The sequence below is a fragment of the Apiospora marii genome (assembly GCF_038362585.1).
Source record: "Apiospora marii strain CBS 49790 chromosome Unknown utg000009l_segment0_segment0, whole genome shotgun sequence".
Taxonomy (NCBI): Eukaryota; Fungi; Ascomycota; class Sordariomycetes; order Amphisphaeriales; family Apiosporaceae; genus Apiospora; species Apiospora marii.
The window spans coordinates 1,602,935-1,618,372 of NW_027117381.1; the positions used below are offsets into that span (position 1 = coordinate 1,602,935).

Sequence of the window (15,438 nt, forward strand, 5' to 3'; positions counted from 1 at the left end):
GCTCGCTCTTGAGCCTGCCATCCTCATGCACCAAGATGTCGTACGGTTAATAGAACAAAACCACGTCGCTATGGCTGGCCTATTTCGCAGGCCCACGCGACTCCTGACTGTGGTGGCTCTCATCACCGTTCTGTACATTCTTGTGATCTTCATCCCTAAGCCGCGCGAGGACTTGTACGGCTTCCAGTACTTCCGGAGCAGCTATGACTGGTCCAATTACACCGAGCGGAACCCGGTCGCAAAGCTGACGCCTCTCCCGCGTGGATCGCCCAAGAAGCTGCCCAAGTTCCAGCACAATTTCGCGTCCGACAAAGCCCCCAGCCGCGAGCGGCTCGACCTCCTCGAGAGCCGCCGCACCGAGGTACGCGACGCCTTTGTGAAGAGCTGGAACAGTTACAAGAAGCATGCCTGGATGTACGACGAGCTCACGCCCGTGTCGGGGGAGGGCAAGGACACGTTCGGCGGCTGGGCGGCCACCTTGGTCGACAGCCTCGACACCCTGTGGATCATGGAGCTGCGGGACGAGTTCCGCCACGCCGCTGCGGCCGCTGTAACCCTCGACTGGGCCAAGACGCGGGACAGCTCGTGCAACGTCTTCGAGACGACCATCCGCCACCTCGGCGGCCTGCTCAGCGCCTACGACCTCAGCAAGGAGGCCGCGCTGCTGCAAAAGGCCATTGAGCTTGGCGACATGTTGTATGCGGCCTTCGACACAGACAATCGCATGCCGCCGTTCTACCTAGACTTCGACCTCGCGAAAGAAGGGGCGATGGCTCCCGGCGTCCACGATCCGTCCGCGGCGGTCACTTCGTCCGGCTTGGAGTTCACCCGGTTGGCGCAGCTTACCGGACAGGACAAGTACTACGACGCAATCGACCGGGTCGCTCGGGTTCTTGACAAGACGCAGAACACGACGAGGTTGCCGGGCATGTGGCCCACCTTCCTCAATATGCGCAACCTAGACTTTTCCGGCCAACGGGGCTTCACCCTCGGGGCCATGGCCGACTCACTATACGAGTATTTCCCTAAAATGTACGCCATTACTGGTGGTCTGGAGCCCATGTACGAGAAGCTGTACCGGGACTCTATGGATGCTGTGATCAAGCATCTCCTGTTCAGGCCTATGACGCCCGACGAGGACGACATTCTCTTCACGGGTTCGGTTTACGTGAGTTCCCAGAACGGTCCGGAGCTCGACGCCGAAGGGCAGCATTTGGGCTGTTTTGCGGGGGGCATGTTTGGCCTGGGCGGAAAGCTGTTCAATATTCCGGAGCATCTCAAGATTGCGGAGAAAATCGCCAGGGGTTGCGCTTGGGCGTACAACGCCTTCCCCATCGGCATTATGCCTGAGGCCTTCTCGTTGTATTCTTGCACGAATATGGAGTCGTGCCCGTGGGATGAGGTGTACTGGCAGGGCACGGGCGACAAGCGGTTGCCAAAGGGGTTCAAGAACATGATTGAGCCGAAATACATACTTCGGCCCGAGGCGATCGAGAGTCTCTTCTTCATGTACCGGATGACGGGTAACCCGGAGTACCAGGAGATGGCCTGGGGCATGTTCCAGTCGATCAAGAAGGCGACGGAGACGCGCCTCGCCTTCTCGGCCATCAGCGACGTGACGGTGGCCAAGGCCGGGCAGACGGACAAGCAGGACTCGATGGAGAGCTTCTGGACGTCTGAGACGCTCAAGTACTTCTACCTGATCTTCTCGCCGCCCGACCTCGTCGACCTGGACAAATACGTGCTCAACACGGAGGCGCACCCGTTCCTGCGGCCGGTGGAGCATGGGTTCTTTACATATACCTGAACTACTTCTTTCTAAAGTTGACTTGAAGCGAAAGGAGTTAAGGGGAGAGAGGGAGAAGGAGAAGAATGACACGAGAAGATGATGGGGTTTTAATGCGCATTTGTAACGAACCTACTACCACACACTGCATGGGGTTGGGCGTTGTTGGCTTTTTTGATTATTACGATTGGGTGGTTTCATTCACAATGGACGTGGTAGAATTAGGACACGCCTGCGTCACGACCTGGGCGACCAAGCATAGAGCGAGCCAGAGCTTTGCGATATACCAAGGGGCATGAGGCATCTGCTGGCAAGGGGACGAGGTGGCATTTTGATTAGGTTACCACACATCACAAGTGAGTGTGGCTGTACATATAACGTTCGGATCAACACTAGTAATGACATCGGTATTGAACATGCAGCCTGCTATCTCATTGCAACATTCACAGTATTGACGCTCATATATATCCCTCTCGACTTAATTCGAGGCAAAAAGGGGTAACTTCTGTCCTGGCAAAGAGGACTAGCACGCCCACCACAGACTGCCTTCTCTGCATGGATCATTCTCGGCAACCTGCCTATTACTTATCATACCATAAATACGTAACTTTGTGTCCCTGCTAGACAGTATCTTCTCCCCTCTCTAGAACGCTAGTGATGTGCTCACTGAAGCGGCATATGCAGCGTCCGCACGTGCGTAAAGACGTCGCGGCTGTACTCGCCCCCCTCGCGACCGGTCCCGGAGCTCTTCATGCCGCCAAAGGGCGTGCCGAGCTCGCGCACCAGCCAGCAGTTGACCCAGACCAGCCCGGCCTCGAGGCGCTCGCCGACGCGGCGCATGCGGCCGCCGTCGCGCGTCAGCAGCACCGCCGCCAGGCCGTTGGGGTTCTCGTTGGCGAGCGCGACGGCCTCGTCCTCGGTGGCGAAGCGGCTGATGGTCGCGACGGGGCCGAAGATCTCGTCTTGGAGCAGGCGCGAGGTCGGGGGGGACGTTGGTGAGGATCACGGGGGGGATCCAGTAGCCGTTGGTGGGGTCCGCCGGGGGGATGATGGTTTCGGGGTTGGAGGTGGAGGTGGAGGTGGAGGAGGAGAAGGTCGCGCCCTCGGATTGCGCGAGGAGGAGGTAGGTGCGGATTTTGGTGTAGTGCTGGTGCGAGACGACGGCGCCCACGCGCTCGCCGCACTTGTAGGTGGCTTGGACGTATGCGGTGAAGGCGGCGACGAAGTCGTTGTAGATGGAGTCCTGGACGTAGATCCGGGAACCGCAAAGACAGATCTAGGGGGGTCATATTCAGCTGAACGATCTTCATCTTTCTGGTTTCGCCTCCCATAGATAAAGGACCTACCTCGCCTTGATTCTCAAACGCCGCCATGGCCGCCGTCTGCACCGCCTTGTCCAGCTCGACGTCCCCGAACACGAGCGTGGGGTTCTTGCCGCCCAGCTCGAGCGACAGGTGCTTGTAGATCTGGTCGGCCGTGTCGCGGCGGATCTGGATACCCGTCGCGGTGCCGCCGGTGAAGGAGACGCCGCCCCGGACCAGCGGGCTGCGCACCAGCGCCGAGCCCGTCGTCGCGCCGTCGCCGAACACGACGTTCATGGCGCCCGGGGGCAGGCCCGCGCGCCGGAACACCTCGCACAGCAGGAATGCGGTCATGGACGTCACCTCGGACGGCTTGGCGACGGCGGTGCAGCCGAAGGCTAGGCAGGGGGCCACTGTGAGGATGGTCAATGTGTTTGATCATTGGATGGATGGGCGGGACGAAAGAGGGAGGAAGCCCACGTGATTATTATATCTTGAGAGAACATGACGACAAGAGGCTGTTGAACTTACTCTTCCAGGTCAGCAGATACAATGGCATGTTCCAGGGCGAGATCAGCGCGAACACGCCGGCCGGGGAGCGGTGCTCGTATGTCAGGATATTGCTGCCATCGACGACGCGAGCGGCGGTCTGCTGGTGCAGTATGAAAGTCGAGAAATAGCTGATTGTTTCGTAGATGTGTATGTCAGACCACATAACCTCCATGTGCCGCCAAACTCGAGAAAACCCACTGAATGATCCAACGGGGGTTCACGCATGGGAACCAAAAGGGGGCTAATCAAGGAGGACATACTTGAAATTAGACACGGCACGATCTACCTCGACGCGCGCTCGCTCCAGCGTCTTGCCCTGATCGATGCTCTCCCAGACGGCGAACAGCTCGCGGTTCTCCTGGATCAGCCCAGCCACGCGCTGGAGGTGTTTCGACCGCGCGGCCGCCGGCTTGGCGGACCAGGACCCGAACGCCTCGGTCGCGGCCCGGAGCGCGTGCTCCACTTCGTCGGCGCTGCTGATGGGGACCTGGCCGAACACCCTACCCGTCTTCGGGTTGATGGCGTCGATGTACTGCGACGTTGTGGTTGTCGACGAAGACGACGGCGTCGTAAATGCGCCGCCGACGTAGTTCTGCATCTTTATCTTGTATGGGCTCTCATCGTCGGACGCATGGCGTGGCGAGGCGATGAAGGCTTCGGCCTTCTCCAGGGTGTCGCACGCCCAGACATCTTGGATGACGGAGCTGCCAAACTCGGCATTGCCTCCTTCTTGAAGAGTTTGTCCCATATTGTACGACACGACAGGATATCTCAATATATATATGTCTACCTGTGAATGGCGATTCTGTGTTTTCTATTCAGGAAAAGGAGTGGTTGGCCATTCGACTCGCTTTAAGTCGGCCTCGGTTGCTTGGATGCACGGAAGCTGGCGTGCATTACTCCAACAACCAGAGCAAGTGTCAACTCAACCAACAATGCATATACACAACTCTACGGAGTACAGGGCAAGCAATAAAGGGGCGATTTCTATTCAAATTCTCAGAAATTGATATTTCTGAACTGACGATTTAGTCACAATGTAAATCAACATTCTAGGCTAACACCAATAAGCAAACCAACAATGTTATGTCAATAGATACGACTGCGAGAGAGTCGTGATACGGCACGACACGAGGGGGAATGGAGGGGTCGATCGCGGAAGCTGGGGTATCGGGGCACTGACTTCGGAAGGGCTAAAAACCTCGGATCTACAAATGCGGAAGCGGGAAAAGGGGGCCACACATGATTGGCTGCGGTTTGACTCTACGCATTGGCGGGCATAACCGACACAACCCGGAATCCAAGCATCGATCGGACAACAGTTCGGCATATAGCCTGTCCTTGTTCGAATAAATCGTGACAGGAAAGAATCACCAGAAAAATCAAAGGAGAAGAGTCAGATCAAACAGACTGTGTTGGATCATATATCCCGTTTATCTAGACCGCCTGTATCACCTCACTTAACAACACTTGAGCTCGGTTCATCACATTGGGATCCCTCATACTGGCCAATCACCCGTAGGAAAATAAACACCATACCACCCAACCTGCCACCAGGAACCCAAGCACCTCCTCACCCACCATGGCCTCCTCCGAACCCCAGCAATCCCCCAACGGCACCCCCTACCTCCTCCCCGCCAACGCCGCCCAAGGCCTAGCCAACTACCCGCACGCCCGCATCACCCCGGGCAGCCCCCGCACCATCTACGTCTCCGGCACCTCGTCGCGGCGCGGGGACGGCACGTACGCGGGGTGCTCCGCGGACCCGGACCCGGCCACGGGGGCCCACGCCCTCGATGTGCGGGCGCAGACGGCGGCGGTGCTGGCCAACATCGGCACCATCCTGCGGGGCGCGACGGGCTGCGCCGTGGGGCTCGAGGCCGTCGTCGACGCCACCGTCTTCCTGACGGACATCCAGGGCGACTACGCCGGCATGAACGAGGAGTGGAACAAGGTCTGGCCCGATAAGACGGCGGCGCCCGCGCGGACTTGCGTCCAGGTCGCGGCGCTGCCGAGTCCCAAGCTGAATGTGGAAATTAAGTGCATGGCGTTGTGGCCGTAGAGTATGGCTCGCAAGCAGGATAAATGGAATGGGGCGGGATATCAAAAGGCTGCGTGTGTGTCGAGTGGTCTAGTGTACGCGTTGTGACTGTCTACTTCACGACGCTCACCAATAGATAAAAGCACTACATGTATTGTATCATCCTGCAGTCTTGATAAATCCGGTCAAATATGCCAACAATATACACAATTTAAAGGCAGCGCTACGTACACTCGTTCCAGGGTCTGGTTGTTCCTTTCAGTTTGCCACCAGCGGTTGCACCTCAAGGTGCTCCAGCTCCACCATCATCTTCTTCATTGATGTGTTGTCCGCCACGGGTTTTGTAGTACTCGCTTGGAACTCTGCCAGCTTCTCTTGGAACCTCTTCTCGAATTCGGGACCGAGGTTGAAAAGCTTGATGGCGTTTCCGGACAGCATTCTCGCCCTCTCTTCCCACGTCAAGAACCTGGATAACTGGTCCTCGGCGCACAGCATCTTTCCGGCCACTGGGACTTCTGCACAGCTCGTTAGTTATTATCCATCCGCAAGTGTGTCTTCTTTGAGCAGCTGTTATTGCTTACCTCCCAAGGGAAATGGGTAATCCGACCCCATGACCACGCGCTCCGGCCCAATCTTCCTGCAGAGAAACTCGAGCAGATCGGGATCGTGCACCAGCGAGTCGACCCAGAAAGCACCCTGGCTAACATGGTCCGCCGGGCACACGCCCCCCGAGTTGACTGCCACCAGGTCGGGCCGGCAGTCGTAGCCGTGCTGGATCCGTCCCAGCAGGGCCGGGAACGCGCCGCCGCCGTGGGCGAAGCACAGCCGCAGGCGCGGGTGCCTGAGCAGCACGCCCGAGCCCGTGACGGCCAGGATGGACAGGGCCGTCTCGGACGGCATGCCGACGAGCCAGGAGCCCCAGTACTTGGACCAGCGCTTCGGGTTCTCCTTGGGCAGCGCGTAGCCGAGCGGGTGCACGAAGACGACCATTCCGAGCCGCTCGCAGGCGGCCCAGAAGGGCTCCAGCGCCGGGTCGTCGAGGTTCCGGTCCCCGACCGTGGTGCCGATCTCGACGCCGACGAGGCCCAGCTCCGTCGCGCACCGCTCCAGCTCCCGCACCGACGCCGCCACGTCCTGCAGCGGCACCGTGGCCAGCCCCGCGAACCGGTCCGGGTGCCGCCGGCACGTCGCCGCGATGTGGTCGTTGAGGGCGCGCGCCAGCACCGTCACGGGCGCCGCTGGCTCGTCGTAGAAGAAGAGGATGGGCACCGTGCTCAGGATCTGCACGTCCACGCCCGCGGCGTCCATCTCGCGGATGCGCGTCTCGGCGTCGATGCAGTTGGGCTCCACGGTCCGGAAGAAGCTGTCGCCCACGTACATGTCGATCTCGCCGCTCTTGCCGCTCTTGGCGGGGCGCAGGCTCAGCCAGGGGTCCGTGGGCGAGTTGGTGGGATACGAGGAGAGGTCCGGCAGGGAGGACGGCATGATGTGGGTGTGGATGTCAATGCGGTATAAGGAGGACCCGTCCGCCGGTTGGCCGGCCGTCCTCTTTGTGGCATTGACGCATCCTGTGCTGGTGCAGCAACTATCTTCAAAGTCTGAGATCTTGGATGGCGCCATGTTTACGACCTGTTTCGAACAGTATATATGTCGACCATGGAATGCTTATAACGCAAATATTGGGACAACGACGACAATGACGGGTCAATACGAGTTGAGTTTGTGATATTGATACTATCGGATGAGTCTGTGTTAGGTAATTCAGTAGATGATTGATTGGAAGTGAAGTATGGGCTTAGTAAATTGAGTCTATCTGATCGTAGTAAAAGTCGAGTGAGGCCATGCCCTTCCTCTTGTACGATTTTACGTTGTTATGATGGCCAAGTTGAATCCTGGGGTTGTCGCTTCCTCCGAGGGAAACAGCACTGTATCCGCGTTCCGGTCCCGCCTTCCGCGATTTACCTGGGGCCTGGACTCTCTTTTTGAGTTTCCCAGGGCAGGATTCGTTTTCCCAAATGCATGGCGGGTTCTATTGATCAACAACGAAACACGCACATCATGCACACCGCCTACCGGTCTGTCCGGTGACCTCATCCCTTCCATATTTCGAAGGGGGGATATCCAAGTCGGGCTGCACCAGTCTGCTCTGATTGGTGCCCGGATGCAGCTTGGATCTCACCGGGCAAGGCACTTCAGCTCCCCGTGCTACAATACCACCTACCTGATTGGGTTGTTGCAATGCGTCTTTCGCGTATATGTATTACTCCTACAGCGTCCAAGCCAAGAGCATGCCCAACCTGGCTGCCTTATCAGTCAGTGTGTATCACTTTGGAGCATCATCAGTGGTGCTACAGTGACGAAGGCAATATAGCGACGATGGACGGATACATTTGCGAGCGCAGGTCTGGTCGTTTGCTGCAAACAACAGGAAGTACACAATCCTTTGCTTGTCACTCTCGAATCCTAGCCGAATCCCAGCCCAAATACCGTCGTTCGTAATCTTACAAAGTTTTATGGCGTTTTGGAAACTGAAGCCTTGGGGGATCAGCAGGGCGTACCGTCCAGAAAGCACTGTGCGGCTGATAAGCTACTTCCGAACTTCCGCTTCCTTGGCGCTGTGGTCATGCTGATCTCAACTGCTCAGGTTACCCTTGATCGCCAAAAACCATTCTTTATGTAGATACTGGCGACCTCTAAACTGCCGGGTCGTCTGTATGTTTGATCGAGTGCCCGTTTGAAACCTGTCAATCCTTATGGCATTGGCTGGCATCAACCCTTAGCATCCATGATCCAGACAGATGAAAGTGGCTTAAAAGCCAAAAAGGGGCGACTTAAGCATTCTGGACCGCTTGTCCAGACAGCGCTGTAATGGAACCCAGCATCAATGAGCAGTGCATCACTTTGATTTTAATGCCATCGAGATGCGATAAGGATCTGCCATTGATATTCGACTCTGACCCAGTATGTACAATCGAGAATATCTCGAACTGTATATGCAATGCACCATCTGTCACACATTGCACAATCGCCGTATAACAAACTCCCACTCCCACCAACTCAAACCACAGCCCCCGCCGTCGGCGCAGCCGTGGCCTCGGGCGTCCAGGTCCCGACGCTCGAGGGCCCCGTGGGCGTCTCGTTGATGGCGTCGTTGTTGCGGGTGCAGCCCGACTTGGCCGTGAGCGCGGCCGGGCACGCGACCTGCTTGAAGGTGACGTCGGGGTTGTCGGCGCCCCCGAACCAGTCGAAGCGCCAGTAGCAGCCGGCCTTGAGCTTCTCGGGAAACGAGTCGCACGCCGTGCGCGACGACACCCCGCCGTACTGCGCGCCCCAGCCGTTGGGCGGGGCGCCGTACTGGTTCGTGCAGGCGTTGAACAGGCCGACGCCGCCGCCGGGCATCTGGGGGGTGGGTGGTGATGTTAGTGTTCATGTAGAGATGAAAATACCACTCCAAGTTTGTCCAGGGATGGGTTGAGTATGAAATGCACAGGAAGAGGAAAGAAAAGAGAAAGGGGGAGTTGTCGACAGCCACTAGGCGTATACCATAAAAGGAACCGAGTGCAAGAACGAGCACCTACCGCAATATCAAAATGATTTTGCCCGAGATCACCCCCCGTATTCGACGCCTGCACGACCATCGTCTTCCCCGCCACCGGCCCGCTCGTGAACTGCAGCTCGTAGCAGGCGCAGCACCACGTCTGCTCGTTGCTGCCGGCGAGCTTGACCGCGGCCCAGCCGTAGGCCGTCGTCTCGTTGACGGCCCAGGGGCTCTGGTTGGAGCACATGTAGGCGCCGCTCGACACCCCGTTGTCGCAGCCGCTCTTGGTGTCGGACCCGCCCAGGGGGCCGTCGCTCTTGTCGCACGTCTGCACGTACTTCCCCGAGTTGGTCTTGAGCCCCCACCCGCAGCTCGGCTTGCAGCAGTCCCAGTACCGCGTCGTCCGCCCGCTGCCCGAGGCGCCCTGTGCCGAGGCGAGAAGGGGGAGGGTCGCGGCGGCGGTGGTGGTTGTGAGGATCGAGTGGACGTGCATTTTGTGTTTGTGTGTGTTGTTGTTGGGGGTACTGGAGGATAGGTTTGGATCGGGCGTTGCCGTCTTATATGTCTACTTTATCTGTCTCGAAAGATGAAGAGGCAACGATCTGGCAATAGACAGAATCTACACCTGATGAAGAAGGCCTATGAAAAACCCATACACAGCATAGGGAAAGGGGACCCTTTTGTCTTCTTAAAGTATCCGTGCCGTACAGCAGCACTGAGTCGACTACCGAGAACCCCATATGTCCTGATTCAGGGGTAACTATATACCTGCATCCAAGACGGGACCTTTCCCCAAGATCTGCGCATTGGCAACCGGCAAATCAACACCTTCATAGTGACTTGCTGCGTCCCGATCACATCGACCTGGAGGGTGGACCCCCGGAGGCGGCTCGAAGTTGGAGTTGGGCAATGGCAAAATAGATAACCCCATTTGGAAAAAGCCGACCGCCAATATACTTCCGGCGGCAAAGTAGGCACATGAGATCACTGTCCAGCAACACCAATGGACAGGATCCTCGTTCAAGCCCTACGGCAAATATTTCCCGAATGCTACCAAACTGCCGCACATCCCATTAAACCGCTGTCACATATTTGGGTATATACAGCTATGACGCAGAAAGCCATATTACGAAACGGCGCGTTGCAAATGAGAGCAGCATTCACCACATAATGGGAATTCAAATATTTTGCTCATAAGATTCTTTCAATTCATTGAAGCATATTCCTCGTCTATAACGTGGCATGTGCAAGGTTCTCTAAGACCTAGTCTAGCTCAGAAAATATTCGCACAAGCCAAATCTAACCACAAGCGAAGCCGTAGAGACCTTCCCTTAGTAGCGGCGTTCCTCATAATCATTGGGGCGATAATCGTCATTGGGGTGACGGTTCCAAGACTCGGCCTCGTGGCCGCCGTACCCGTCATCGTTGCGTTCGTGACGTCGCTCACCACCGTAGCCGCCTTCGTTATCGTCGCGTCGGCTGCTTCCATAGCCGCTGTTTCCGCCACCGTAGCCACCGCTGGACTCTTGCCGACCGTAGCTATCGCCGCCGCCGTAGCTGTTACCGCCGCCGTATCCGCTGTTACCACCGCCGTAGCCACCGCTGGACTCCTGGCGACCATAGGATGACTCGTTGTCACGGCCGCCGCCGTAGCCGCTGTTGCCGCCGCCGTAGCTGCTGTTGCCGCCACCGTAACCACCGCTGGACTCCTGGCGACCATAAGACGACTCATTGTCGCGGCCACCACCGTAGCTGTTACCGCCTCCATAGCCGCCGCTGCCGCCGTACTCCTGACGCTCGGTGCGAGTCTCATAGCCTCCTCCGTAACTCGGGCGAGACTCCTGGCGCTCCTCGTAGCCGTATCCGGTAGTGTTGCCACGGCGGTCCTCGTCCTGCTCGTAACGCTGATAGGTCCGGGACTCGTTGCCGTTGTCGTACTCAGTGCGGGACTCCTGGGCCTGCTCGTAGCGACCGCCGGAGTGGCCGTATTCGGTGCGCGTCTCGGTGCGCGAGTTGTCGTCCTCCTGCCGGGAAGAGAAAGACTCGCGGTCGTTCTTCTTGAAGTCGTCGCCGAGCAAGGTCTTGCCGACGTTGTGGAGGAAGCCGCCGATGCCACTGTGCTTGTGACCGCTGGACTCTTCCTCGACCTGGATGGGGTGGCCTCCCTCTCCGGTGGGGAGGTTGATGCCAGCCTGTTGCTCGACGAGGTTGCCGATGCCACCAGTAATACCTTCGTAGATGGCGCCGGCAGCCGCACCGGCAATCTGGTCTTCCATGGAACCACCGCCCTCGGCGCCGTGGTTCTTCTTCATGCCCAAGGGCTTGCCGCAGCCATGTCCACCGTCGTGGACACCTTCCTTGTGGTTCTCGCCTAGAATTGGGTCAGCAAGTTACTTCTTCGACATTGGTGTACATCTTCTTCACATACCGTTCTTGACACCTTCCCGAGAGAGCTTGCGTCGGAGGTCGTCCTTGTCACGGCCATCCAACTCATCCCACCATTGTCGGACCGAGTCAAACATGATCTGGCGACCCTCACGGACCGGGCCACGTGCCTCCTCACGCTGGGCAGGGTGGTGCATGACACCGAAGATGATGTTGGTGATGACTTCCTCGGGGTCTCTTGAATCGTCATCCCAGAGGTCCATGATCTGAGGAGTGGCCCAAGCAACAACCTTGCTGGCAGTCTTTCCGGCAACCTCGTTGAGGATCTATTCATGTGAGTATTAGTTCGAGCTGCCACCGTTCGCTCAGTGAGCTATCGTGTGGTTACTTACGTTGGAGAAGTGATCCTTGGACAGCATCGAGTGCGTGGGGTTGGATGAACGGTCGTCATCAAACACGACGTGCTGCTCAGCCTCGCTGCTCTCAATGATCTCATGAGATCCGGTGCGAAGCTCGTTCTTGACCTGCTTCAGGATAGGAACGACGAATGGGGCCATGATAGAGAACACCCAAACAGACATCTGCTCCTCGAGTTGCTCGAGAATCTTAGGCAGAATGGGGATCTTATCAATCATCTCGCTGATGCTCTTGAGAATCTCATCGTGGAGCTCGATCGCAGGCATGATTTGCTTGAAGATATCCTGGACGTACCGGGTGAACTCTTCGGGGTCACGGGGGGAGACTTGAGCGTTCTGCATCTGAGAGTTGTTGGCGTTGTCCTGGATGTTCTGCATCTCACCCTTCTTGTCTCCGCCGAGGATTCCGTCGGGGATCTTGCTCAGAAGATCCTCGATGATGCTGGCGTTGCTGTTCTTGTTGTTCGTCAGAGTACCCTCGAGCTCGTCCAGCTCGTTCTGAGTGAGTTTGTCGGAGACTGGTTCCCATATTAGATTGTGTATCTCACTGAATGCGGTTACAGTACGTACCTTCACCAGTAACGGAGTGCAAGAAATCGACACCACCGAAAGTGCCTGTAACGAGGGGGTAGACTTCGTCGCGAGCTCCTTGGAGACGCATACGGGTGTCGCGTCCGACGTGAGGGAAAACGTCGCGCTCGCCCATCTCGATCAGAGCCAGCTCGGTGTAGTTGCTGTGGGCAAGGAAATCTAGATATATGTAAGCGATGAAGCCAACATCATGTAACGTAATATCACAAACCTTCCAGACAGTGGAGACCAGTACCGAGCAACCGCAGAGCCTCGTAGATCTCATCCTTGTTGTTGCTGCGGCGGTAGCGTCTAGCCAGTTCAATGGAATCACCGAAAAGCTTGCGAACGTGTTCGGCTGAAGTCGTGATGCCAGCGCGCTCATTGGCAATGTAGTTCTTCATACCACTCTCGGGATCAATGGACAGCTCGCGCTCTTCATCAATGGGTGCACGGAGACGTTCATCGTACTGTCTGGGGTCACCGGCGCCATCACCGTAGCCCTTAGGGTTATCGATATGATCCTCGGGTCTGTAAGTGCCTGCATCGTCGTTAGTCGGCATGTGGTAGTTAGTGGAGGGATGGTTACCGTACCAAGTCTGGCGGCAGTGATCTCGAATTCCTTGCTACCGTAGCCGAAGGTCATGAAGCCTAGGACACACAGCAGCAGGCGAATGGCCTCGGAAGAAACAGCCTTCACAGTTCCGATATCAATCGCCTGCGAGTAGTCGCCTAAACACCGCCAATTAGTATTTATCGCACAAGACTTGCCAAATAAGCTAGGCGGCAGATCGGTACTACGTACGCAGCCAGTTTCCGAAGTAGACCTGGTGTGATAGGTATTAGTGGTGCCGTATATTGGAATAAATGCTCTCACATCGACGACTTACACGTTGGACGGTGAGCTTGTCAAACTTGCCGTGGCCGAGGACTCTGGCCATTGCCAGGGTCAGAAGGGTATCCTCCAAATCGCCATCTTAATGTTTCAGTTAGCAATGTCTCCATGTTGTACAGTTGCACAGCACAGCATCGAGATGCGCATTTTAGCTGGCCTGCAGCCTTGGGACTGGCTGAGAGCAGTGCCGGCGAACAACGACTGTTTTCGTTCGCAGTGTATCCCGCCCAAACACAGCCAAGGATTGGTTCCAAGTCTAGCCGGGAATCGGATCGGCGTCCCCAGCTGGACTCCCCGCTCGAGATGCTTTCATCGTGTATGTAGGGTAGGATTGGAAGGGATGCACTGGTTGGACGGCTCCCGGGGGTAGATGTAGCTGTGAAGAACTTACGGCGCCCTATGATGGATACATGTTAGCTTCTGTACGGCCATGGCATTGAGAGGGTTTCCGAGACTTACAGTTGACTCCCTCGACCTTGCTGATGCTAGCAATGTTACCAGCGCCGAAGGCCAGGGCGCCTGGCGTGAAAACGCACAGGACAACCACAGCCAGGACGGCGGGGTAGAAGGATTTGGATGTGAACATCGTCGAGACCTGCCCTTCAGATGTTCAAAAGTCGTATTTCTGATTGCGGTTTTCTCGAAAGTAATGGTAGGACTTAGGAGAGGGAAATTGACCAGAATAAATCAGGCCTGAGCATGCGGAGGGGGGAGAAGCGACTCTAATAAGAAGACGGGCTACCTGTCAAGTAGTCAAAGAAAGCTCCCTCCTTGCAATTTGGGGTGTGACGTTGGTGCCCTTCTTTCTGGGCCTCCTTGTTCCTGTCAAGGCCAATTCTGGAGGGGTCGAATGGGGGGTCATCATCGTTGGACGATCCAAAAGCAGGCAGGGGGCCCCATAGCATGAAGCTTAGCTGGAGATCGACTGAACCTCCGACCTGCCAAGACGCGATGGCATGCGTCTAATGCGTGCCATTGGACCAAACATGTCGGCAATGGGGTTTGTTTGGAGCGGTGCTTGGCCTGCTTGCCTTGAATCATCCCCAATAATCAGTACACCGGTACTTTGCGTCTTGTTTTAGCTAAAACCGAATCCCTGCAAGCTGCTCTGCCTGTACGTGGTACGAATGGCCCTTGACTGCTTGGGGCCAGCCGACAGCAGGATTCTGGTTCATGCCAAGGGTCTGCGAGGAGGGGGATGAAGGACGCTGAGTGAGTCGATACACGTGTGTCAGATGCTCGTCGAACGATAGGTAGCGACGGGAAATGTGCGTGTAGTATTCACAACACGCAAATTTCAGACGTTCTCCAGCCTTTGGACTAAACCTAAACCAATGCCTCGCAAATGGTTCCTGACTAACATACTGGGTTTCCAACATAAGCTTATCAGGGCCGCGCCTAATATCACTGTGATGATGCGATGCTTGAGTCCGGCTGTCGCAATGGTCGAGGCGGGGCTGGTTGCTATAACAGAAGGCTTCGTATGACTGAGATGATGCTCGAATGTAAGGCACATAGTTTATTGAGCTTCGCGGTATGCCTTGCTGGACTGGACGAGGTCGTGCATGTAATCAGGCTTGTCAATGGGCAAATGTGCATTCGCATCACGGCCCGATATTAGGAGCGTTCCTGCCGACGCCCGATAGCAGGCGGCAGCGGCTCGATGAAACACCCCGCGACGGCCCCTTGGGGGCTCGCTACCTATAGCCTGAAGCCTATTTATAAGTATGCTATAGTTGACGTAATGTTTGTGGACATTTTTATAAACATTCAGGCCAGTGACAATAACGTGGTAGTGAATCTCCAGCATGGAAGGTGGTTTTGCTTCACAAGGTGAATACCAGACCATATACAGGACAGGGCGGGATTGTCAGAGCTTTCTATTAAGCAGAGAATGATTACTCTTACTGTATGTAGGTATGCCTCGGGTGGTAACCGAAGGGCCCGAGTGAGC

General features: G+C 56.6%; 6 protein-coding genes across 6 annotated transcripts; 2 read left to right on the forward strand and 4 right to left on the reverse strand.

The window, feature by feature from the left end:
• Window positions 1-70: 70 nt before the first annotated feature.
• On the forward strand, window positions 71-1,807 carry PG985_012045 (glycosyl hydrolase family 47; the record flags this gene model as incomplete). Its single annotated transcript, XM_066831812.1, has 1 exon — window positions 71-1,807. The coding sequence occupies one exon, from the start codon at window positions 71-73 to the stop codon at window positions 1,805-1,807; it is 1,737 nt and encodes a 578-aa protein (XP_066679862.1).
• A 642-nt stretch (window positions 1,808-2,449) lies between these two features.
• PG985_012046 (aldehyde dehydrogenase (AldH12)) lies at window positions 2,450-4,387 on the reverse strand (the record flags this gene model as incomplete). Its single annotated transcript, XM_066831813.1, has 5 exons — window positions 2,450-2,743; window positions 2,778-3,062; window positions 3,133-3,500; window positions 3,619-3,767; window positions 3,900-4,387. 5 exons carry the CDS (start codon window positions 4,385-4,387, stop codon window positions 2,450-2,452), a joined length of 1,584 nt encoding a protein of 527 aa, XP_066679863.1.
• Window positions 4,388-5,221: 834 nt separating this feature from the next.
• PG985_012047 (YjgF-like protein) lies at window positions 5,222-5,701 on the forward strand (the record flags this gene model as incomplete). Its single annotated transcript, XM_066831814.1, has 1 exon — window positions 5,222-5,701. The coding sequence occupies one exon, from the start codon at window positions 5,222-5,224 to the stop codon at window positions 5,699-5,701; it is 480 nt and encodes a 159-aa protein (XP_066679864.1).
• A 237-nt stretch (window positions 5,702-5,938) lies between these two features.
• On the reverse strand, window positions 5,939-7,300 carry PG985_012048 (aminocarboxymuconate-semialdehyde decarboxylase; the record flags this gene model as incomplete). Its single annotated transcript, XM_066831815.1, has 2 exons — window positions 5,939-6,195; window positions 6,262-7,300. 2 exons carry the CDS (start codon window positions 7,298-7,300, stop codon window positions 5,939-5,941), a joined length of 1,296 nt encoding a protein of 431 aa, XP_066679865.1.
• Window positions 7,301-8,737: 1,437 nt separating this feature from the next.
• Window positions 8,738-9,711, reverse strand: PG985_012049 (endoglucanase type K; the record flags this gene model as incomplete). Its single annotated transcript, XM_066831816.1, has 2 exons — window positions 8,738-9,079; window positions 9,259-9,711. The coding sequence occupies 2 exons, from the start codon at window positions 9,709-9,711 to the stop codon at window positions 8,738-8,740; spliced, it is 795 nt and encodes a 264-aa protein (XP_066679866.1).
• Window positions 9,712-10,549: 838 nt separating this feature from the next.
• PG985_012050 (NIMA-interacting protein TinC) lies at window positions 10,550-14,070 on the reverse strand (the record flags this gene model as incomplete). The annotated part of the gene is made up of 10 exons (XM_066831817.1): window positions 10,550-11,589; window positions 11,647-11,929; window positions 11,996-12,537; window positions 12,590-12,769; window positions 12,822-13,130; window positions 13,184-13,321; window positions 13,395-13,416; window positions 13,480-13,565; window positions 13,876-13,881; window positions 13,944-14,070. 10 exons carry the CDS (start codon window positions 14,068-14,070, stop codon window positions 10,550-10,552), a joined length of 2,733 nt encoding a protein of 910 aa, XP_066679867.1.
• Window positions 14,071-15,438: the final 1,368 nt, after the last annotated feature.